The sequence below is a fragment of the Neoarius graeffei genome, chromosome 23 (assembly GCF_027579695.1).
Source record: "Neoarius graeffei isolate fNeoGra1 chromosome 23, fNeoGra1.pri, whole genome shotgun sequence".
Taxonomy (NCBI): domain Eukaryota; kingdom Metazoa; phylum Chordata; class Actinopteri; order Siluriformes; family Ariidae; genus Neoarius; species Neoarius graeffei.
Window position 1 is genome coordinate 38,053,885 of NC_083591.1, and position 24,449 is coordinate 38,078,333.

General features: G+C 41.1%; 1 protein-coding gene across 10 annotated transcripts in view; it reads right to left on the reverse strand.

Annotated features, from left to right (window-relative positions):
• svilb (supervillin b) overlaps positions 1-24,449 on the reverse strand; it is a 138,221-nt gene that overhangs the window by 25,058 nt on the left and 88,714 nt on the right. For 9 of the 10 annotated variants that reach the window (XM_060906130.1, XM_060906127.1, XM_060906126.1 and 6 more), the window contains 6 exons: positions 15,769-15,916; positions 15,514-15,659; positions 12,288-12,463; positions 12,043-12,190; positions 2,032-2,332; positions 1,667-1,821 (listed from right to left, as the gene is read on the reverse strand). In XM_060906130.1, the coding sequence (XP_060762113.1) occupies positions 1,667-1,821; positions 2,032-2,332; positions 12,043-12,190; positions 12,288-12,463; positions 15,514-15,659; positions 15,769-15,916 (1,074 nt within the window). The remainder of the gene's footprint in view (positions 1-1,666; positions 1,822-2,031; positions 2,333-12,042; positions 12,191-12,287; positions 12,464-15,513; positions 15,660-15,768; positions 15,917-24,449) is intronic. The other variant, XM_060906128.1, reaches the window with a different exon arrangement.

Genomic DNA, 24,449 nt, shown 5'->3' on the forward strand with positions numbered 1-24,449 from the left:
TCTAGTCCATTGAAAAGTCTCCAGTTGTAACTTTATACACCTAAGGATCGGTGCGCTCACAGAATAATCATAACCGTAATAAAACATCATGCAAAATATTTGATCACCGTCGTAACTCCATTTTCCGCAGACCCAAAACCAATACGATCGTGTGTTTTGATCTAAACGGAAAGCCTCAGGGTCAAGGTCTCTACCTCACCGAAAGTATTAACTTAAAAATCACTACAACATATAAAAATTTAGTTATAAATCTGCGATTTTGTTTTTTAAAATGAAAGCTGAAAGTTAGGTATAGAATATGTTTCTTACAGAATGTGTTACGATGGTAGCTGGTCTTGTATGAATTTCTGAGCTATAAAATGAGTTGTGGTCTATTTTTTACCGTAGCGTGTTATTTGTGTGCGGGGAAGGACACACATTAACAATCTGCATGTGTAGAATAGAATTTTCCACTCCGACAGTTAGAAGTTGATCGCGCTTCCATTTGCGGGCTTTCTGTTACGCGGGTGATCTGTTCGGACGTTATCACTGAAAAGGTGAGTTTTGACAGTTTTATTTTGTTTTAGTCTTGCAGTATAAGGCAATAGAATGTTTCTTTTTCATCTTACTTTCATATTTCGTAGTGTTTGCGTATTTTTGGACAATATTTTGCAACCATGGTCAATTTAGATCGAACTTTTTATAGAATCTACGGCGTCATTTTGCCCCGCCCCCGCCTCACGCTCCATCCGGTGCGGTAGTGATGTCCCGTTGCTCGCGCACCGCAGCAGAGACCTGCATGACCTTCAGCCGGTACAGTCGCTGTTCTTTTACCAGCGCCGTTATTCTCATCTTTCCGGTGTGTTCTTGATTTTTCCATTGTGTCCTATTTCGTCATATCAAATCCCCAAAATGTATCATATTATTCATATTTAAGTGAATAATCAATTCAGTCATCATAACTTGGCATTTTTAACCCAAGCAATCAAAAAGAGGAAATTTATTCAATATTTTCACTCGTCTGTGAAGGAGGGGCTTTAATTCTTCATGATGGAGTTATTTTATATGGAAATCAACTTTACAAAAGCATTTGAATTGTAAATTAAAAAAAAATTCCACAGTGGAGGCCGGATAAAGCAAGATGCGATCTTTATTCTTATTAAACATGACAAAAGAAACATTGAGTGTTGGGTAAATGCAAAAAAAAAAAACCCAGTAAAATTAGAAAATTTATTTTTTGACCATAATGTCCCAAATGAGAGACCAGTTTCTGAGACGGACCCATATTTTAAAAATTGTCACACAATTTGACATCAGGTCCTTCTCACATGCAAGTCTGACTGCATATTAGAATGATGCCTGAACCTTTATTCATCCAGTTAAAATATGCAATATTGGCTACTTTACCTACATGGTCCTGAATATGGCTTAAATTGTTAAGACTTTTTTTTTTATTTAAACCCATTTTTAAATCTTACTAATCCATGTTAACCGGTTTGTTTTTTATTTATTTAGATTGGTCAGTGAGGTAACAAACTGCTTTTAACAGTCAAATGATTTGCATCCATAGTGCAAAATGTAAATTTTATTAAACTAATCAATCAATGTTTACATGCACTGGTTAGGAGCCAGTGTATACGAGAGCACATAAGCTCCAAACTGTAACCAACACCCCCCACCCACAAACCTGTGCTCCTCTCTCCTCATCCAGCTCAATGGTCATCAATGCAGAGGTTCCTTTTTCACTGACTGTCGAGTTCCTGCCTTGCCAGAAGAAATAGCAGCACTTCTCTCGCCCTGGACCAGCACTGCGAACCTGCTCCGGCTTCTGCCTGCTGCCCACTAAACACACAAAATACCACATTACACATTTTGTCAAACATTTTCTTCTTATTCTTCGAGAGCCAGGCTCCTCCCTTCTCCATCACCACTACGCAAGTGATTTAGCAACATTTTCTACCATTCACTTGTCGCCAATTCCACTGTTGTATATATTCAAGGGGGGGGGAACCCACCCACCCAGCACATTACTCCTGCTTTTGACACACTCACCTGCTGCGCTCACCATGTACTTCCATTTCACTACATAGGCATCTCCTTCATGAAACTGGCCAATGCTTTGCTTGGGCAGGCGGCTGTAGTCGAATTCCAGGATGTGCCAGACATCCACACTGAGCGTGCTGATCTCCAGAGAGCGCAGGCGATCCTCAGAACATCCGTTATCCACAGGGCCATGACCGCGACCAACGTCCTGCCCTTCCAGAACCATGCTGATGGGTGACTGCAGCACCGGGAGCATCAGCCCCACATCATATGCAACACACTCCAAGCGTGACGATGTACCCTGAGAGGGCTAATATGCGTAGAAAAGACATGCAACGGTAAGAGAAAAATCCAAGGCAAGTAAGGTGAAAAAACAAAATTTGTCTTTAGTAAGCACTTTATTCTGATCAGGGATGCAGTGAGAGTCTCTCATAGCCTGCATACTTTCCTGCAGTACAAGGACTTGGCTTTTCAGCCATTTAAATAGTTTTCATGCATCTAAACTAGCTTTCAAGTGCGTCTCTGGCAGATATGTAAAGAGTACTAAATTATTTTACTCAAGTACTATAGCTATGGTGAAATTGTAATAAAGTACAAGTAAAATTCCTTCTGCAAAAAATCTACTAAAATAAAAGTACTTTTTTTTTTTTTAACTGCATGGCTGGCGAGGTGCAGATAAATTATATTCTCGGACCTTTCCTTGGCAATTCAGTCATAGTTGATGTTTAATTTCAGATCCGGCAACGTTATTTTTAATTTCACATCACCTTTTTCATGCAACTGGAATTTATTACATTCATGTAAAGCTTTTGATATTGATATTTGATAAAGCACACTGCTTGCTTAGACATGTCTTAAGTACAAACTGTTTGAAATTTGAAACACAGTCTTTACAGTGCCTTGCAAAAGTATTCATACCCCTTGAACTTTTTCACATTTTTCCACCTTACAGCCACGAACTTAAAAGCTTTTTATTGAGATTTTATGTGATAGACCAACACAGAGTAGCACATAATTGTGAAGTGAAACAAAAATTATAAATGGTCTTCAAAATTTTAAACAAATAAAAATCTGAAAAATGTGATGTGCATTAGTATTCGGCCCCCCTGCGTCAATACTTTGTTGAGCCACCTTTTGCTGCAATTACAGCTGCAAGTCTTTTGTGGTACGTCTCTACCAGCTTTGCACATCTAGACACTGAAATTTTTGCCTATTCTTCTTTGCAAAATAGCTCAAGCTCAGCCAGATTGGATGGAGAGCGTCTGTGAACAGCAAGTTTCAAGTCTTGCCACAGATGCTCAATGGGATTTAGGTCTGGACTTCAACTGGGCCATTCTAACACATGAATATTCTTTGATCTAAACCATTCCATTGTAGCTCTGGCTGTATGTTTAGGGTCATTGTCTTGCTGGAAGGTGAATCTCCTTCCCAGTCTCAAGTCTTTTGCAGCCTCCAACAGGTTTTCTTCCAGGATTGCCCTGTATTTAGCTCCATCCATCTTCCCATCAACTCTGACCAGCTTCCCTGTCCCTGCTGAAGAAAAGCATCCCCATAGCATGATGCTGCTGCCACCACCATGTTTCACAGTGGGGATGGTGTGTGCAGGGTGATTAGCAGTGTTAGTTTTCCGCCACACATAGCGCTTTGCATTTAGGCCAGAAAGTTCAACTTTGGTCTCATCTGACCAAAGCACCTTCTTCCACGTTTGCTGCGTCCCCTACATGGCTTCTTATGCCTGTCTTTCAACAATGGCTTTCTTCTTGCCACCCTTCCAAAAAGGCCAGATTTGCGGAGTGTACGACTTATAGTTGTCCTGTGCACAGATTCTCCCACCTGAGCTGTGGATTTCTGCAGCTCCTCCAGAGTGATCACGGGCCTCTTGGCTGCTTCTCTGACCAGTGCTCTCCTTGCTCACGCTGTCAGTTTAGGTGGACGGCCATGTCTTGGTAGGTTCGCAGTTGTGCCATACTTTTTCCATTTTTGAACGATGGATTGAACAGTGCTTCTTGAGATGTTCAGAGCTTGGGATTTTTTTTTTATAACCTAACCCTGCTTTAAACTTCTCCAGAACTTTATCCCTGACCTGTCTGGTGAGTTCTTTGGTCTTCATGATGCTGTTTGTTCTTCAGTGTTCTCTAACAAACCACTGAGGCCTTCACAGAACAAGTGTATTTATGCTGAGAGTAAATTACACACAGTAGGACTCTATTAACTAATTAGATGATTTCTGAAGGCAATTGATTGCACTGGATTGTATTTAGAGGTATCAGCGTACAGGGGGCTGAATACTAATGCACATTACATTTTTCAGATTTTTATTTGTTTAAAATTTTGAAGACCATTTATCATTTTTGTTTCACTTCACAATTATGTGCTACTCCATGTTGGTCCATCACATAAAATCTCAATAAAAAACAAGTTTGTGGCTGTAAGGTGGAAAAATGTGAAAAAGTTCAAGGGGTATGAATACTTTTGCAAGGCACTGTACATTATAAACAACTGATCCTATGCCATTTTCCTATTGTAATTTATAAACGGGATACACGCAGGGTGCACATATAACTTTCATTTAGTCTGATTATACATTACTGACTGAAAAATATAGATTACAATGCCTCCTCAACTGACAGTTAAGCCGATGGATTTTTGTACCATGTCATTTTCAGAATCGAAATAACAGAAGAAAACTTAAAAAAATAAATAAAACCCCACAAACCACACCACATAAGCAGCTGAGGTTATAACAAGAAATATTAGGTCGTATTAAAATGTTGATTCCAATCTTTTTTCCCCCTCCTACACAGCAAAATCCCGATCAGATCCGAGATGAAATATAGACCAGAGCAACACGACATCAGTTTGAAGTACTTTTGGTGGACATGCCACTTTTTGAGAGGAAAACAAAGTGGGGAAATAGACTGGTGGCAAATAGGAGGTAGAGGTCGTCACGATGCCTAAAAGTTGCAGTGTCATGTCCTGCACCTTCAACAGCAAAACACTCACACGTTTGTTTCTCCTTGCTACTCAGTAGGGAAAATGATGGAGAAAAGAAAAATAAGTTGACAACAGCAGGGATTGTCCATCTACTTAAAAAAGAAAAAAAAAAGAAAAAAAACTAGACAGGAGAGGGTGCCATCTGCCATCTCCATTCCAGTCTAGGCAGGTGATAAACTAGATCTGTACATTAACAGCAGTAAACAAAGCAGACTGACTAAGAAGGCAGCTACATATAACCAGAGGTCAGTGGCGGCTGGTAGTCTTTCAAACAGGGGAGGCTGGTCGGTTACGATATTTCCAGATTTTAAAAGAAAAAAACATCAATTTTGCCCATACTCTTGCCTCTGATCTGGCTGATTGTTGGCAGCGTCACAAACTGTGAAATAACAGGTTCTTTTGGCCCATTAGCCTACTGTCCAATATACATGATGGTGGTGTTGGGGGGGAGGGGTACATTTTAACATTTTATATTTTAAAATTGTGGCATGTTGTTTAAAAATTGATCATTACTGAAAGCAGCTATTTGTCAGGAACCTCAGCAGTAGAGCTGGGTGCCATACATTTCATTCAATGACACTTTCCCTATATTTTACTTATTTTGACTGAGAAATGTTTTATTGACAATTTTGATAACCCTTCACTTTTAATCCAGGTCTGTAGTGTGAAATGTTCTCGGCTGTGTTTTTGTTTAAAAATGTTTTCCAAATTGTAGCGGTGTTTAATTCATATCCAAAAAAACCACATATTCCAATATAATATGCTCAGCATAAACATTTTAAATAGATTCTATATTTTTGGTCCATCCATGACATATTAAAAAGTAGCCTATTTACTGTTGATGTGGGTTACCTGCTGTTAGCCAATTCACTTTCTCGTACCAGGAGAGCTGAAAGGAACGAGTATTATTCCGTACCTTTTTCACCAAGTCAGTTTGAGGCGTTGGTCTACCCTGCTCTTTAATTTTAATTTTTTCCTCGAAAGGAAGACTGGCAAATGGCTTCGCCAAAATTAAATCAGCAATGCTTGGCATCCGAGCGCAGCTTTCTTGCTAGCTGACTAGCCCCCTCAAGTTCAGTCACTCAAATAAACGAAATTTCTGGAACTAAGATAGCAAACTTGACAACACTATATTTACACTTTATTTACAATGAAAATATACAAACTAAAAAAGCTGGTAGAAACCGTATGTAATGAATGAAATTGAAATGTAAGCTGATCTCTTACAATACACCACAGCACTTGCGAATCCGCATGGGACTGAACTGAAATTCACCGCTGCCTGTCTATATTTGAAACGAGCTGTCAATCAAAGAAAATATCCGGCCGCTTTCACCAATCACCAGTCTCCTCGCGGAAACTGCCATGTCCCTCCCATGTGAGGCTGGGAGTCCGTAGGCAGGCATTTTCGCAGTATTTGTCCAATAACCGTCTTGCATTTTGAGATTGAAAAGTGCATAGCTCCCAAATGCCATTGAAGTCCACTGAGGCTGGGAGTCCGTGAGACTCCGTGGGCGGGCGTTTTCGCAGTATTTGTCCAATAATCGTCTTGCATTTTGAGATTGAAAAGCGCATAGCTCCCAAATGCCACTGAAGTCCACTGAGGCTGGGCTGCATCGCGCTGTCATGAGGGGGAAAAACTCACGCACACTTTAAAGTTATAAGGGAATGATTTCGCACTGTAGTGGGTTGAGCACACATATTTCTATGATTCTGGATCTGAAATAGCAATGTTATAAGGTCGGCTATAACATAAGCCTAGCGCAATTCATCCTACACGATGTTCGTCATTTTTAGAGGAGGCTGAGCCTCCCTCGTTGTCTTAGAGCAATCGCCCGTGCCAGAGGTGGACGAAGTACCCAAGTTTATTACTAAAGTCAAAGTACAGATCCCACTGGTTAAATGTTACTCCAATACAAGTGAAAGTTGTCCAGTCAAATTTTTACTCAAGTTAAAAGTACTTGCTTTTAAAAAAAAAAAAAAAAATACTTGAGTATTAAAAGTACATTTTCTGTCAACGCATCGTTGTATTATTGCCACAACGCTTACAAAACCTAATGCCTCTGAAGCAACCGACTGGATTTTCTGACTAGTTTGTAGAAACTGTAGAGCTGAAGCTCCACCTGACATGCTAGCAAACTCTTTTCAAGCTCGAAATCATATTGGGTAGCTAACGTTACTAGAAAAGAAAGATTTCTACATTGTTTATTTGGCAAGATTATGCTACGGTTAAATGTTATTCATGTTAGCGTAACTCCATTTTTACATGCTAACTAACAGTGTCCAAGTTAACTAGCTATGTGTTAACGTTAGCCGTGGACAAGGCTGTAGCAACCATAGACATACAAACAGACGCCACATTGAGCTGGTGGCCCCGCTGCTGGGATACGTCAGCGTGTCCGCCATATTGGATGTGACAAATCTTCCCCGTAAACCAATGCAAGTAAATGGACTGAACTTCATAAAGCCCCTTTCTACAATAATATTTAACTCAATGCCTTTTATTCACCCATTAAGACACACACGTATATATTTGGGAAACAAACAGGCATCAAAACAACATATATAACTTTTAATGTGATGGTTATAAATAGTGTGCGAAATACCCGTCAATATTCCGTGGGAGGTGTGACCTAAATTTCCTCAACATGCAGCAGGCCACTTTTTTTTTTTTATTCCGCTGCTACTATCGTAGGCTACGAACGATATCTACACATCAAGGCATGTTTTGGAGCTCAGCAGGGATCGTGTAGAATAATGTGCTGTGCTTACGCTGCTGAAGCCGTGCCGTGTCCGCATCACTTTCATTAAATGCTGTGCAGATAGGCTATAAAATGTCTCCAAAAACAATTTTTGCAATATACAGTGCTATATGGAAAAAATTCTATTAAACCATATTACAATGGGATTGCTCCATGTGATTGCTTCACAGTCTGACATGCTTCCAATCTCTTCTGAGTGTGCCATCACCATCTGACAGCTGGTGGTGAAATTGGTTGGGTGGGCTATGAAATAAATTATACCCATAGAAAAGAGTGGAAAGGAAATACTTCGTTGCTTGGAGACAGGTTTCACCGAGCGGCTATTATGCGCGAGACTTCATATTAGCCACAAAGTCAGAAAAATCTGTTCGTAAAATTACGTTATAATGACCAAATACAATGAAAAGCATTTTTCCAGTCTCACCTGTGAAAGGTAATCCCATGTGATCTCGTTTGGACGGTAAACCTGTTAGTACAGTTAAACGCAGCACATGAGTGAGGCATCTTTATTCTCGGCTACTTTGCCACATCCAATATGGCGGCGAGGGTGACGTATGATTCTACGCTCAATGTGGCGTCTATGTTTGTATCAGGCCCGGCGCCATGGGGGGGCGAAAGGGGGCATCGCCCCCTCGTGGCTACAGCCCCGCCCCCTCAACGGAGACTCAGATCACTTAATTGTTTTCTTATGAAAATATAATGTATTATATACGTATTAATCATTTGCATTTTCAAATACGAAATATTAAGTGGTTGAGCATTGCACAAAAATACATTTCACATAAATCACTACTAAAACTGGCACGGTAGAACAAATCTGATTGGTTGTTATGATTCTTACGTTGCAATCGTAGAATTCAACTGTATTAAAGGTAGGATTATTTCAAAAAGCCTGAATTTAATATTAACCCTGTTTTAGACATATGTATCAATCCTAACTACTCGGGACTACTAGTTATTGTGGGTGTATGTATGAAATGCTGACACAGCCGCGCACACACAGACCTGTGATAAGGACAAGGGTCGTGCGGGCGGGCGGGGGTTTACATGCACACTTACAAGTGCACTGTCTCTGCAATATCCTGCAATATGCAGTCAGTTTACGGGAGTAGTCTTTCCCCCACCGAATTAAACAAATTCAATCACAATATTGTGAATCCATTTTCTTTCTTTGTAGGCTAAGTTTATCTCCGTGTATGTTGGTGTATGTGTTCATATATGGTCCGCTTTGTGCACAAATAGCGTAAGAATATGTGTCATTGACGTCACCCCCCATGCAGCGGGGGTGAAAATTCATCACTTCAGAGTGTTTAGTCCCCTACACGCCTAAACTGGGATCGCGGATTAAGTGGTTAGCGTTGACTCGGTGTGAGTCAGGAAGGCTATTACTGGTGCAGCCGCGGGGTCTGTTGATTTTTTTTAAATTATGATTTTGGCCGCCGAGCCAAGTACCTTAGACTTGCATTGACGTTTTGTTTTCATGCCGCGGAGCTATTTGTATGTATTTTAAATGTAAAGGACTTGCCTGTAGGTTTGTGTGTGTTGTTTTATGTTTGGCATCTTTCCGGTTGTAACGCGTGTCTGTGAGAAAATTGGAGGGGAGGGTTAACAGGTGGGCACGGGTGTTGATAAAGCGCAACTGCCCTGGTAATATGTCACATGATTTTCCCGGACTAAAGCAACCTTCGGGGCCGTGGTGGTTTTGTGGTTGGCGCAGTTAATTGTTTGAAACACGTTGTCAGACTGCCATCACTACTACACACTATATGAAAAATATTTGCCCCCTTGCGATTTCTAATTGCCCCCTTAGTAAACTGTTCCTGGGGTCGGGCCTGGTTTGTATGTCTATGGTAGCAACTTGGTGGGCAAATCCATAGAAAGTCATTTGACTAACCAGACTGCATAGCTACGTTTGCAACATTATCGCTAGCTCAAAGCACAGACAGCTTCATTGTAAGCTTTCTCTTGGAATAAAACGTTTACATACCTCAATATGGACAGCGAGTTTTTGTAGGCTGAGATGTGGTTCGTTTTAGGCAAACAACAAAAACACTTAAAATGAAACGAGACTCTATGCCTTTCTGAAAACTAACATGGGTTTGAGGTATGGCCCTGGGTGCCGCGTTCTCCACAAGAACCGCCTCCTTCCATTCTGCCATCAACTGATCATGTTCAAATAATGCTGCTGAGAAATTGAGCTTGATTTTATACAGCCTATAGACGTGACGTGACCCTAGGGATTACTGATCGGCTGTTTCAGTGTCACCTGCGAAAAAAAATCACATTTTCTAAAAGAAAACAAAAAACATCCACTTTCAAAGCTGTCAGAGTAACGAGGACCTTGACAGAAATGTAGTGGAGTAAAAAGTACGATATTTGCCTTTCAAATGTAGTGAAGTTAAAGTCATAAGTTTCCAAAAAAAAAAAATACTCAAGTAAAAGTACAGATACTCAAAGTGTACGGTACTCAAGTAAACCTACTTCGCTACTGTGCACCTCTGCATATACGGTACCTAGACAGAAATCGACATAACCTGGAGACTCGATGATGTAGTTGTAAATACAGCATGTCATTGCAACTATACTTGTACCTTTTTTTTTTTTAAAACGCATTTCCCTGTCAAACATCTGTAAACTCCATTAGCACCATTCAAATTTGTTTCCCACCAAAAAGGGGTGATTAACCACACCACAGCATGGAGGACCAGGGGTGGTTTTAGGAAATCTGAGGCTCTGGGCAAAGGACAATTTGGAGGCCCCCCTCAACCCCAACCCATACATCTGTAATAATAATGAGATGATGAATCATATGTACTGACGAACAATATTTATTGTGAACACATGGAAATGATTGAAAAAAACCTAATAAAGATCACTGAATATCTGAATATAAGCTGTGTGTGTGTGTCTGCCTGCCTGTCTATGTGCGCTGCTGTCGGTGTGCCCATCTATCAGTCTCATGGGTGGTCATAGCATAGTTTTCTTTGGTAAATTTCCTGGGTGGTTTATCCGCATTGGGTGGGAAAGCAAAGTTCTTAATTTGCACTGGACCTTTTTTAACTATTTCAATTCTCTGTGTCTGTTAACTTTGCTGGCCATAAGGCTGGATCTTCACTGATAGTGACTATGGGGCTTTCACTTCTGCTAATCTCATTAATGTTTTCAGCTTCACTCACCGATTCTGTGGCCGTATCATCAGTGGATTGATTGCCTGCTTCTTCTTCTGGCTCATGCTCGTTGCGAGACGAGTTAATTTGTGATGCTGGTGGTATAATATCGATATATCTCTACGACTACCACTGCAGCTAGCATTGCTGTTGGCAAAACCCAGCTCATTAGATGTGCTGGCCCTGGGTTCTTCTTCGGTGGAAGAACTTGTGTGGAAGAAGGTTGTTAATTTCGGTAGCTTTTCAACAAACTGTTCGCTATCCTTTTTCCTCTTCCTTTTCTCACTGCCACTTAGAAATCGTTTCATTCTGATTTTACTTTAACAAAAAATTTTACGAGGGCTCTGCAGCTAGAGCTAGATGGTGCTGGTGCATGTATTCAGCCCGCTCGCGTCGTTGCCTAGGTTACTTCAGATACTACGGCTCTGAGAAAGAGCGAAGCCAGATAGCTGTGCGGGACATCATGTCACATACTGGTGGTTTTGCTTGTGAATCTAGCTGTAGGATTACATGTGAATCATGCTTTATTGCTTTTATTATTTTCGTAGCAATGTGGTTCATGTCAAGTGGAAAATATGTATAATCACAATGAATTATTACATAGTAAATGATGTACAGCATGCAGGAAAACAGGAATACCGTAACGCGACGACGAGGCCCCTGATTGGACGAGGCTCAGGGCAATTGCCCGACTTTGCCCAATGGAAAGACCGCCTATGTGTAGGACCTTACGTCATTTCCTAGCACATGGTTCATGGAGACTTTTTTTTTTTAAACCTCTAATGGACTAAATTTAAATTTGTAGCAAAACACCTCAAAATAAACTTAAAAAATGCAAAATTACAGTTTAAAAGTACACTCCCCCCCCCCCAAAAAAAAAAAAAAAAAACCTTCATCCCAGTATCAAGTGTAATTCTAATTCATTACAGTATTTCCATCCCTGGTCTCTGGTCTTCCATATCAACATACCAAAGGGTCAAAGATCATAAAAACAATGGCTAAATTGTAGATTTATGATTGGCACCTCTGAGTAAGAGTGGAGTTTGTCAGCCTGAATACATCACTGAAGCTACACACACATTGTTGAGGGAGGATACCTTCTGCTCAAAGGAATGTTCACTGCTGCTCTTTGGTAGCGAGTCAACCATTTCTCTCCAGTCCAGAAACTTCTCTCTGAACAAAGATGTCTCGTTGTGTTCAGTCAGCCTCCCAAATATCGCCCAGTCTGGACGGCCTTGGCCTTTTCTGTCCACACAGACATTCCGTCATCTTAAACTGAGAGCAATTTATTTTGGCAGAAAAGGTTGGTTGTGTGTGTGCATGCACGCTACTGCTTCAAAACCTGGGTATGAGTGAATTGCAGCCTCCTGGGTCCAGCGGGTTGATGTCACAGTTAGTGTAGTCAAAAGTACCATTCCAGAGGTGCTTGGCCAGCTGGAAGGCCACTTTTCTCTGTGCCAGAGTGACTTCTTTACCATGCCACACATACACCTCACTGCCATAATCAAACACCAGCACCTACACAAACAGAAAATTGCTATTTAGGTCCATTCAGCATGAAGTGTAAATTAATAAGCATGCTAACTTTGCAAATCATTCCCTAACTGACAGATACAGCCTTTCAAAAAAGCAAGTGTGGTAGTGGCTTGACTATCCCATCAACAATACAAGATCTCTGAAAACCTCATGTAACTCTGGACAGAAATAAATGTGACTTTGCATCTCATCTCATTATCTCTAGCCGCTTTATCCTGTTCTACAGGGTCGCAGGCAAGCTGGAGCCTATCCCAGCTGACTACGGGCGAAAGGCGGGGTACACCCTGGACAAGTCGCCAGGTCATCACAGGGCTGACACATAGACACAGACGACTGTGGGGGAAACCGGAGCACCCGGAGGAAACCCACGCGGACACGGGGAGAACATGCAAACTCCGCACAGAAAGGCCCTCGCCGGCCACGGGGCTCGAACCCGGACCTTCTTGCTGTGAGGCGACAGCGCTAACCACTACACCACCGTGCCGCCCGTGACGTTGCATATGGTCATCAAAATAATGCCACAGTAAAGGTGCTCCATAATCAAAGCTAAACGCTGAACATGCGGAACACCAGTGTTGAAATACAGGGCACTTTTTTTTTTTAGTAAACTCCCTGTACTCTGCAAGTCCCCTGTGGAATTTATCCACATTCGGCCAGCACTCAACAAAGCAGCAGGGATGCAGCAAAAAGGGCCATCTACGGTATGTCATCTCTGCATCAGGGGGACACAAAATAGGGACGGCTCTGGCCCTCCACTCTTCACAGGGATTCCATCTCTGGAGCAGTCACGGGATGAGACCCTGAGACACGCTTTTGATCAAGTGAGAGTAATCAATCAATGATCAAAAAAATCCAGCCTAGGTGTTGTGCGCTCTCGCCCATAATTTTCAATTACAACCCCAAATCAGAAAAAGCAGGGACAGTATGTTAAATTAAAACTGAAAACAATGGTTTGTAAATAATCTTTGCCTATTGCACTCAAAACAATACAACAGCATGTGATGTTTGACCTTATACATTTTATTTTTGACCAAAACACTTAAATTTTGATTCTTTCAACACATTTAAAAATAAAAGTTGACAGTAAAGCATTTACCATTTTGTAAGGTCACCATTCATTCTGACAACACTTAAAAGTTTAGGGACTGAAGACACCAAGTGATGAAGTATTTCAAGTGTTCCTTTGTACCATCTTTCCTGCAAACATATCTTAATGTGTGCAACAGCATGGGGTCATTTTCATTTTTCCTTTCAAAATACGCCACACACTCTCTATTGGTTTTTTTTGGGGGGGGGGGGGGGGGGGGGCGCGACACACACGACAGGCACCCTCTTCCACAGCCATGCCTTTGTAATGTGTGCAGAATAGTTTTTCATTGTCTCTGGAAAAGACGTCGTGTGCTCCAAATTCGCAATGTATTTTTCTGCATTACTGCCATCACCACAAAAGTGCAAGCTACTTTTGCAAAGGGCACCGACAACCCCATACCATGACAGACCCTGACTTTTGTACTTGTTGCTGGCAACAGTCTGGATGGTCCTTTTCATCTTTGGTCCAGAGCACATGGCATTTATTTCTTTCCCAAAGGTCTGGTATACTGACTCGTCTGACCACAATACAATGTTTCCATGGTGTGATGGTCCATCTCGGATGCTTCCGAGCTCAGAGAAGCCGTTGGACACTGTTAACATAAGGCTTCCTTTTTGCACAGAAAGGTTTTAACTGGCATTTGTGGATGTAACTCTGGCAAACCTCTTGTCAAGCACTACAATACAAAGCAATCCCAAGCCCATGTGGTTACATCAGCTATAGATGAATGACTGTTCTTGATGCAGTACCGGAGAGAATATGGGAGGTCAGCTTTGGGCTTGCACCCTTGCCCTTCACAAACCGAAATTACTCCAGATTTCTCAGAGCCTCCATGGGGGGTTTGCCTTTTTTAATTATTGTATGGGCACAATGCCTTGTGGTGTCTTAGACATTAAAGAAAATTGGTTTGAGGGGCCTATGAGTAAAATTGAAATTCAACATGTTCTTGACTGGAGAGCAAAACTCCACACACTGAGTCACCTAACACAGGAGAATTTGTTTCAGGAACAAGAACGGAAATTCCGGTTGTAGAATAGGGGTGCTTGCCTACGGAAGTTTGCACTGGAAGAGCCGTTTGAGGTCACATGGCAAGTTTTGTACTTGGTGTAACCCAAATGGAATGGAAAATGCCCCCCCATTTGAGTTACACCAATCTGTTACCCTTCCATGCACGTTGTTTGGAGTCCCAGCCTTTATCTCATGGGCAGAATCTTCCACCTGCACCGGTGTCTATGCTGCTGCTGACGTCAATGAAAATTTCTACTATGTATAAATTTTGTAATATAGTAATGGCTGGCAGCAGCACCTACATCTGTGAGCTGTCCTGAGATCCTTGAGAAGGGAAGGGCTCATAGCAAACCCAAGTGTCTTCTTTAGCATTCTGCCTGATGGTAGGTCCACTCTGACTGCTTCAGCCATCAAAGCTTCTAGGGAAGAATTATAGTAATGGTCTCCTGTTGCCTTCTACTGGAGGTTTTCTTCACTCAATTATTCATATCTATGGACAATTTAGAGTAGCGAGTTAACCCAACTTCATGTTTCTGGACTGTAGGGGAAACCAGAGCACCTGGAGGAAACCCAGGCAGACATGATGAGAACATGCAAACTCCACACAGAAAGGCCCCAGTTGGCCACTGGGCTCGAATCCAGAACCTTCTTGCCGCGCTAACCACTACACCACCATGCCGCCCAAGTGTGCACCTGGGCAAATCCTAAATGTTTTCAGTGGTGTATAATTCTCACAGCATGATCTCTATATTTGATGAGCATGTACAGTTTAAAAAAAGTTACAAAATGCTTTCATCCATTACACAGAACATCATTTCAGTTAGCTAAAAGGTTGCCTTTTCTTATTTAAATGCATTAAATTTTTATTTCAGCATTATTGAACAAATACTTCAAACTTACTATGCATTTATTATTTTGTATGCTATTTTCATACCTCTTTGGAGCCCAGGAGTGAACAACGAGGAATTTTGCCCCAGAAATCATCATCAGGAAGCAGTTTATCATCCACCAGACGAAAGATGCAATTAGTCTCTACAATTGCGTTCTCAAAAAACTCGTCCTCTTCTGGGGTACCAGCCGCTGTTGTGACACAGGGGCACTTTGCATTTGCGTTCGAATATAAAGCAAACGTGAAAGAAATCTAACATGATCATGTTTTAGTGTGTAGATTTTAGTGTTGGTAGCATACGCTGGTAGCTGGCTGGGCCGCCTAGAATTTTCCAAAACTCAGCTGCAGCAGGGCTTTCAAAGTTCACTCCCTCCTCAATGGTCTCCACTTGCGTTGCCCGGCAACCAAGGTCATGGTTCAACTGGATGAAAGTGGCCAGCTCTGATGCCTAATTAAAACGGTTTAAAAAAAAAAAAAATCTTCAAAGCTCACGACGTCAGATTCTTGTGCTCCACTGTTGTGGCTAAAATTGAGACTCAGGTAATACATTTTTAGATTTATACTAAGTATATTAACTTGAACCACTTTTAAATGACTCAAAGGGTACTTTCACAGCAACACACACAAAAATACAGCAACAGAAAAAAGGTAAACCAAGTGTGAAATTCAAATGAACAAGATCACTGAGTCAACACAGTTTTTAAAAAGCTTATTTTCTCTTTTTGGCAGTTTGTGTCTTGCATTTCAGTTTAGCTAGTAAATCAAAAGAAAAAGGTCTAATTAATCACAGAAAAAAAATTAAAAATAAATCACTGCGGCCAAGTTCATGGCCAAATACGTGAAATTGCCAAAAGACACTTTGAATGAATAAGGTCATTACACAACCAGATTATACAGTGGGGTCCAAAATCTGAGACCAATAACTTCTATTTGGCACGCTTTTCTAATCTAATACAATTCCAGATTATATTACTGACTTTCATAGTTTTAGTATTTGGTACAACCCGTATTCAAAAAAAGTTGGCACGCTGTGTAAAACTTAAAGCTTTTTTTTTTAAAACATTGTAGGCATCAAAGTCAGAGTATCTTATATCATCTCTAGCCGCTTTATCCTGTTCAGGGTCTCAGGCAAGCTGGAGCCTATCCCAGCTGACTACGGGTGAAAGGCGGGGTACACCCTGGACAAGTCGCCAGGTCATCACAGGGCTGACACAGACACAGACAACCATTCACACTCACATTCACACCTAGTCTGGCTAACGCGACTTCAAAGCTCTGCGAGCATTTGGTCTGGCAAAGACATTAAGCCCAACCGTTTCCCAAAGCCCGTGGTTGACCCGCCTCCCTGAAATGCCTCAGTTTGCTACTGGTCGAAGCCAGAAAAGGCTGTGACGAAGCTTAAACCAATCACATCACTCTTTCCTCTGATGTATGTGACGCGACGGAAACTGCTTGAGTAACAGGAAGAAGATAAATACCTCCAGGGCTGCTCTTTGCTCCGTTTTCAATGAGAACTTCCCATTGAATGCTTTCAATACAGCATCTACCGCTGTGTCAAAGGCTTGCCGCTGCTCCATGTTCGTAATGTTTCTAGTGAATGAAGCGCTTTCAGCACAGATTCTGTAAACAATCTGTGGCTTCCGGTCGCAGTTCTACTACGTCACTGCCTTGAACACGCCTCTACCCAGGGCCGTTGGGGATGCTCAAAGTTGATTGGCTCCTGATTTTTCGGGAGCTTGGAAGAGCTGTAGATAGCTTGCCTGGCCAGACTAAGCTCGCAACAGGCCCTCGTGTTGCGTCACGCTTAGGATGGGCGGGCGGGCCCAGGCTAATTCACACCTACGGTCAATTTAGAGTCACCAGTTAACCTAACCTGCATGTCTTTGGACTGTGGGGGAAACCGGAGCACCCGAAGGAAACCCATGCGGACACGGGGAGAACATGCCAACTCCGCACAGAAAGGCCCTCGCCGGCCACGGGGCTCGAACCCGGACCTTCTTGCTGTGAGGCGACAGCGCTAACCACTACACCACCGTGCCGCCCCAGAGTGAGTACATTTACCAAAAAAAAAAAAAAAGTTTGCGCATTCAATATCTTGTATTTGTATTCAACTGTAGATAGGTCAAAAAGGGGTTGAAAATCATTGCATTCTGTTTTGCTTTATATTTTTTAAGAACAAGAAGAAAAAAACTTGTCATATGCACACTTCAAGCACAATGAGATTCATCCTCTGCATTTAACCCGTCTGAACCAGTAAACACATGTACCCAGAGCAGTGGGCAGTCATACTACAGCAGGGAGCAGTCAGGGGTCAAGTACCTTGCTCAAGGGCACTTCAGCCCAAGGCCGCCCCACGTTAACCTAACTGCACGTCTTGGAACTGTGCGGGAAACCGGAGCACCCGGAGGAAACCCACGCAGACACGGGGAGAACATGCAAACTCCACACAGAAAGGCCCTCGCCGGCCACGGGGCTCGAACCCAGAATCGTCTTGCTGAGAGACGACAGTGCTGACCACTACACTACCATGCCGCCAACTTTTCTAGAATTGGACTTGTACATTCCCTTTTTTGCTTTAAAGGTAGCCTGCCTTTCAGATTTTTCAAGTGTAGATTATAAAAAGAATCCCCCCCCCGACACCCAATTATTTTTGTTTAGTGGACCGAAAGCTACTGAATTGGAATCCCAGACTTCCAATTTTATTAGATTTTTTCTTCATAGAGCAATATTAATTGCTCTATTTAGGGCCTTAAATTCTCCGCTATTTTTTCCTGCTTCACCGTGACCCAATTCAAGATACTACATCATGCATCACGTGGTGGGCTTTCCCTGTTCACGCAAGGCATTGTGGGATACAAATTTGAAACAGGAGAGAAAAATGGAGGACGCGAGTGTGCGAATGAAACGTGAAAGACCGACTACAGTAACAAAAAGCAAGAAGACGTTATATTGCGAAGGAAAGGAAACGTAGGAGCAAACTCAAATATCGGCCGTCAGCGAGCACCTCGGTGTGATCAGCTGTTCGTTTAGCGACAGAATGATGGAACTGTCAGTGCACAGTCAAGGTAAACCTGTAGATGGCAGTAATGCAACGCTGGATGCCAGCTGCCGTAAAACCCAAAAGAAGCAGCAGCAGCAGGTGGTAAACCTGCGCATGCATAGACATATAAACATAGACGCCGCATTGAGCTGGTGGCCCGTTGCTGGGATACGTCAGAGTGTCCGCCATATTGGATGTGGCAAATCTTCCCCGTAAACCAATGCAAGTAAATGGACTGAACTTCATAAAGCCCCTTTCTACAATAATATTTAACTCGATGCCTTTTATTCACCCATTAAGAGACACACGTATATATTTGGGAAACAAACAGGCATCAAAACAACATATATAACTTTTAAAGGAACAGTCCACCGTACTTCCATAATGAAATATGCTCTTATCTGAATTGATACGAGCTGCTCCGTACCTCTCCGAGCTTTGCGCGACCTCCCAGTCAGTCAGACGCAGTCAGACGCGCTGTCACTCCTGTTAGCAATGTAGCTAGGCTCAGCATGGCCAATGGTATTTTTTGGGGCTGTAGTTAGATGCGACCAAACTCTTCCGCGTTTTTCCTGTTTACATAGGTTTATATGACCAGTGACATGAAACAAGTTCAGTTACACAAATTGAAACGTAGCGATTTTCTATGCTATGGAAAGTCCGCACTATAATGACAGGCGTACTAACACCTTCTGTGCGCTTCGGCAGCGCATTGATACGGAGCTCAGATATCAATGCGCTGCCGAAGCGCGCAGAAGGTGTTAGTACGCCTGTCATTATAGTGCGGACTTTCCATAGCATAGAAAATCGCTACGTTTCACAATTTGTGTAACTGAACTTGTTTCATGTCACTGGTCATATAAACCTATGTAAACAGGAAAAACGCGGAAGAGTTTGGTCGCATCTAACTACAGCCCCCAAAAATACCATTGGCCATGCTGAGCCTAGCTACATTGCTAACAGGAGTGACAGCGCGTCTGACTGCGTCTGACTGACTGGGAGGTCGCGCAAAGCTCGGACAGGTACGGAGCAGCTCGTCTCAATTCAGATAAGAGCATATTTCATTATGGAAATACGGTGGACTGTTCCTTTAATGTGATGGTTCTAAATAGTGTGCGCAATACCCGTCAATATTCCATGGGAGGTGTGACCTAAATTTCCTCAACATGCAGCAAGCCTATACCGGAATCAAGCTATCGGAAACTTTTTTTTTTTTTATTCCGCTGCTACTGTCGTAGGCTACTAATGATATCTACGGTACACATCAAGGCATGTTTTGGAGCTCAGCGGGGATCGTGTAGAATAATGTGCTGTGCTTACGCTGCTGAAGCCGTGCCGTGTCCGCATCACTTTCATTAAATGCTGTGCAGATAGGCTATAAAATGTCTCCAAAAACAATTTTTGCAATATACAGTGCTATATGGAAAAAAATTCAATTAAACCATATTACAATGGGATTGCTCCATGTGATTGCTTCACAGTCTGACATGCTTCCAATCTCTTCTATTTTTGAGTGTGCCATCACCATCTGACAGCTGGTGGTGAAATTGATTGGGTGGGCTATGAAATAAATTATACCCATAGAAAAGAGTGGAAGCTGGGCCAAGGGCGTAGAATTGGCATGGATCTGTCAACGTCTCATCACCTAGCGGCGCAGAAATGGTTAAATTATAAATAATATGGCACATATGGTCAATGTGATTGGCTGTGCCCTGCTTTCACGTGAGACTCGGTTTGGTGTTAGCGCCAAAACTGGAAGCAGAACGTGAACGTGTCATACTATTACAATGAAAAGTATTTTTCCAGTCTCACCTGTGAAAGGTAATCCCATGTGATCTCGTTTGGACGGTAAACCTGTTGGTACAGTTAAACGCAGCACATGAATGAGGCATTTTTATTCTCGGCTACTGTCTAGACACTATACCAGAGACGGCCGAAGAATCTCCACTTTGCCACATCCAATATGGCGGCGAGGATGACGTATGATTCTACACAGAAGGCGGCGTCTATGTTTATATGTCTATGTGCGCATGCACAGACCGACTTCCTCAGTTTGCTTGACTGTGCGAGACGAGCAATTTCATGCACATTATTTGCTCGGGAATCCCCTCAAATTAAATAACTTCCCAGCCACAGAATGGCTGTCTGTTTGGTTTTGTTTTTTTTGAGATATTACAGAAATAAACATGCATCACAATGACCAAATTTCAGAGAGAACTAAATTTCACTGATTTTATGAAATCAAAAGACCATCTAGCTTTTAATGACTGTACACTTGATCTGCATGGGCTCCACAAGTTGGAGCAAAACCTTATGACCCATTTTAGATCAAATCCATCAGTGTGTCGTCTGAACACGTGCTTCAATGAAGAGACTGGGTATAAGGAACATCTGATCTTTTGGACAATGCAGTTCACATAGTCAATATCACAGGCTTACATTTAAATCGAGACATAATGCAGAATTTTAAATACTAAATGAGATATTGAACACTGGCTTTGTTTTAAAATATTCCGCAAGTCTAAATCCTTTTGTTTATTTCCAATTTTAAATGAAAAAAATAGTGCTGTCAAAAATGTCGCGTTATTAACGCGTTAACTTGACTCAATTTTAACGGTGATCATTTTTTTATCGCGAGATTAACGCTCTGTGACATGATGTAGGTTTTTCATAAGCTTTTGAAACTGCCAGGAACTTGGAACAGAGACAAAATGATAGCAGCTAGACTGTAATGCCACTCCCCGCACAGCCAGAGTCCTCTGCCCCCCGAGAACCAGCGCGGGCAGGGCGCGCTAGTAGAGATGGGATTTATGGCTCTTTGATGGGATCCGCATCTTTGTGATCCGTTCTTTGAAAAGAGCCGTTCAAAAGACTGGCTCATTTGGCTCTTTTTAAATATTTATTCAGTTTTAAGAAGACAGCGTCTAAAGAAGCCAGATCCCTCTGAACTGTAAACTCAATGCCATCCCAGAAATCCTTCCTGTAATATGCAAATTTGGCCGCCTCTGATTGGACAGCGCGACGCATCAACAGGCAGAAAGTGTAAAAGTACAAAATGTGTTAAGTGAGCTGAAACAGTAAAGATCAGATTCAATGCAATATTTATCAACGAACAACTTAAACTTAATATAATAGTGTACTTTATATTATAATCAAGCATGTCAAGCCTACCGTCACTGTGTAACCTGTCTCTCTGATTAAAAGTTGTAGACTAACTCAAACAGTAGCTCATTTCACTCATGGTTCTTTTGCTAGCCTTGCGCCGGTGCTCGGCTTAGGTTTTACTTTGCAGCGGCTGTGACAAGACGTGTTATGCTTTGTAATAAAAAAAAAAAAATTTGGTACAAAGCAAGCCCATTCACTTTTTTATGCTGATAAGGGAATTACAATGGTCTTTTATGTGACAAAAATGTGCGATTAAATTGTGATTAATCGCGAGTTAACTATGACTGTCGCGACATTAATCGCGATTAAATATTTTAATCGCTTGACAGCACTAGAAAAAAATGAAATAAAACTCAGATTGTCAGCGTGGTCTCAGAATTCTGGATCCCATTGTTTATACACCGTATAAGCAGAAAGGTAAAGATGCTTTGGAGAAAGACTAAGGTGGTGTTTACATTAGACCATATCCGTCTCGTTTTCGTCACGGATGCACTGTCCGTTCACATTAAAACGCCGGGAAACGACTCCACAGGCGGAACAACTTGAATCCGCCAGGGTCCACGTATTCAACCCAGTTCGTATCTGATCCGGTGCTGTGTAAACATTGAGATACGAGGAAACGCAGTGCTGAGCTCTAGCTGACGTCGTCATTGGACAACGTCACTGTGACATCCACCTTCCTGATTCGCTGGCGTTGTTCATGCCACGGTCATGTGACATGACTGCTGAAAAACGGCGCGGACTTCACTTCCTGCTATTGTTTCCGCCTTGTATCACCTTTTTGTTTTTTTTTTTATTTTTATTTATTTTATTTATTTATTTTTTTATTTCGAACATGTATAAAAATGTATGTAACTATTTATACATACAAAAGAAAGAAAATGAAAAAAGTGACAAAAAAAGAATAAATAAAATAATATAAAGAGCTAATACATTACAATACACCGCACATTGTTCGAAAAAGGAGTGGGAAGAAGTACAATACTTTTTTTAATTTCCCACCCCTTTTTAACTACCCCGAAATCCAAACTACAATAATACACTTATAAAAATATATACCACATATACACTTCATGATTATCCATATAAATATATAATTACAAAAATAAATATATACTACATACCATATCCATATACATATATATACATATACACATAACTATCTATATAAATATATAATTACAAAAAAAAAATATCTACTACATACTTATCCCTGTAAATATGAAGATATCTATCCCCATAAATAAATATATACCATATACTAAGCTAGTTCTAATATAACAATCAACCCTATTCTATTTATCCCTCATCATCCTCCATTAACATATTTCCTCTGCAATATACTTGTTTAAAAATATTTTTTTGTACCTTTTTTTAAACAGATTTATATTTGCACTTTGTTTTATTTCTGTCTCCAGTCTGTTCCATAAAGTCACCCCACAGCTCGATACGCACATGCTTTTCATATTTGTTCAAACCTTTGGTTTTTTAAAATTTAGGTCTCCCCTTAGATTATATCCCCCCTCTCTCTCACTGAACATTCCTTGTATATTTTTTGGCAATAGATTATTTCTTGCTTTGTACATTATTTGTGCTGTTCTGAATTTGACCAGATCCATAAATTTCAACATGTGTGATTTTATGAATAGTGGGTTTGTGTGATCTCTGTATCCTGTTTTGTTTATTGTCCTTATTGCTCTTTTCTGTATTGTACATATCGGCTGCAGAGTGGTTTTGTAGGTGTTTCCCCAGACTTCGACACAATAAGTCAGATATGGCAAAAATAATGAGTAATATAGAGTATGCAAAGATTTACAATCAAGAATATATTTTGTTTTCCACAGAATTGCCGAGCACTTTGCCAGTTTTGCTCGTACGTATCCTACATGAGGTTTCCAGCAGACTTTATGATCCAAAATCACACCAAGAAATTTAATTTCCTGTACCATTTCTATCTTAGTATTGTCTGTTATCAATTCTACATTACAATCTATTTTATGTCTCCCAAACAACATAATCTTTGTTTTGCTTAGATTTAATGATAATTTATTTTTGTCAAACCATAGTTTTAGTTTATTTATTTCAGTTGTGATTATCTCTAAAGTCTGCTGCAAATTCTCACCGGAACAAAAAATATTGGTGTCATCTGCAAACAAAACAAATTTCAATTCTTGCGAAATTGTACATATGTCATTGATGTATATTATGAATAATTTCGGACCTAATATTGACCCCTGTGGTACCCCGCATGTAATGTTCATGAAATCAGATTTATGGTCACCTATCTGCACAAACTGTTGCCTGTTTCTTAGATAGCTCGACAGCCAGCTCCACCCAACTCCCCTAACACCACACTTTTCTAGTTTACTTAATAATATACTATGATCAATAGTATCGAATGCTTTTTTTAGGTCCACAAATACTCCAATTGCTATTTTTTTATTGTCTATACATTTTGTGATTTCCTCTATTAGTTCCATTAGTGCCATCGATGTTGATCTGTCCGTTCTGAATCCATATTGACTGTCTGTAAGGAGGTTGTGTTTTTCAATGAATTTGTCCAGTCTATCTGAAAAAAGTTTTTCGAGTATTTTGGAGAATTGGGGGAGTAAAGAAACAGGCCTGTAGTTTGTGAAATGGTGTCTATCTCCGGTTTTAAACAATGGTATCACTTTTGCAATTTTCATTTTGTCTGGAAATGTACCTGATTGAAAAGATAAATTGCAGATGTGGGTGAGTGGTTTCACAATTCCCTCAATAACTGTCTTTACTGTTA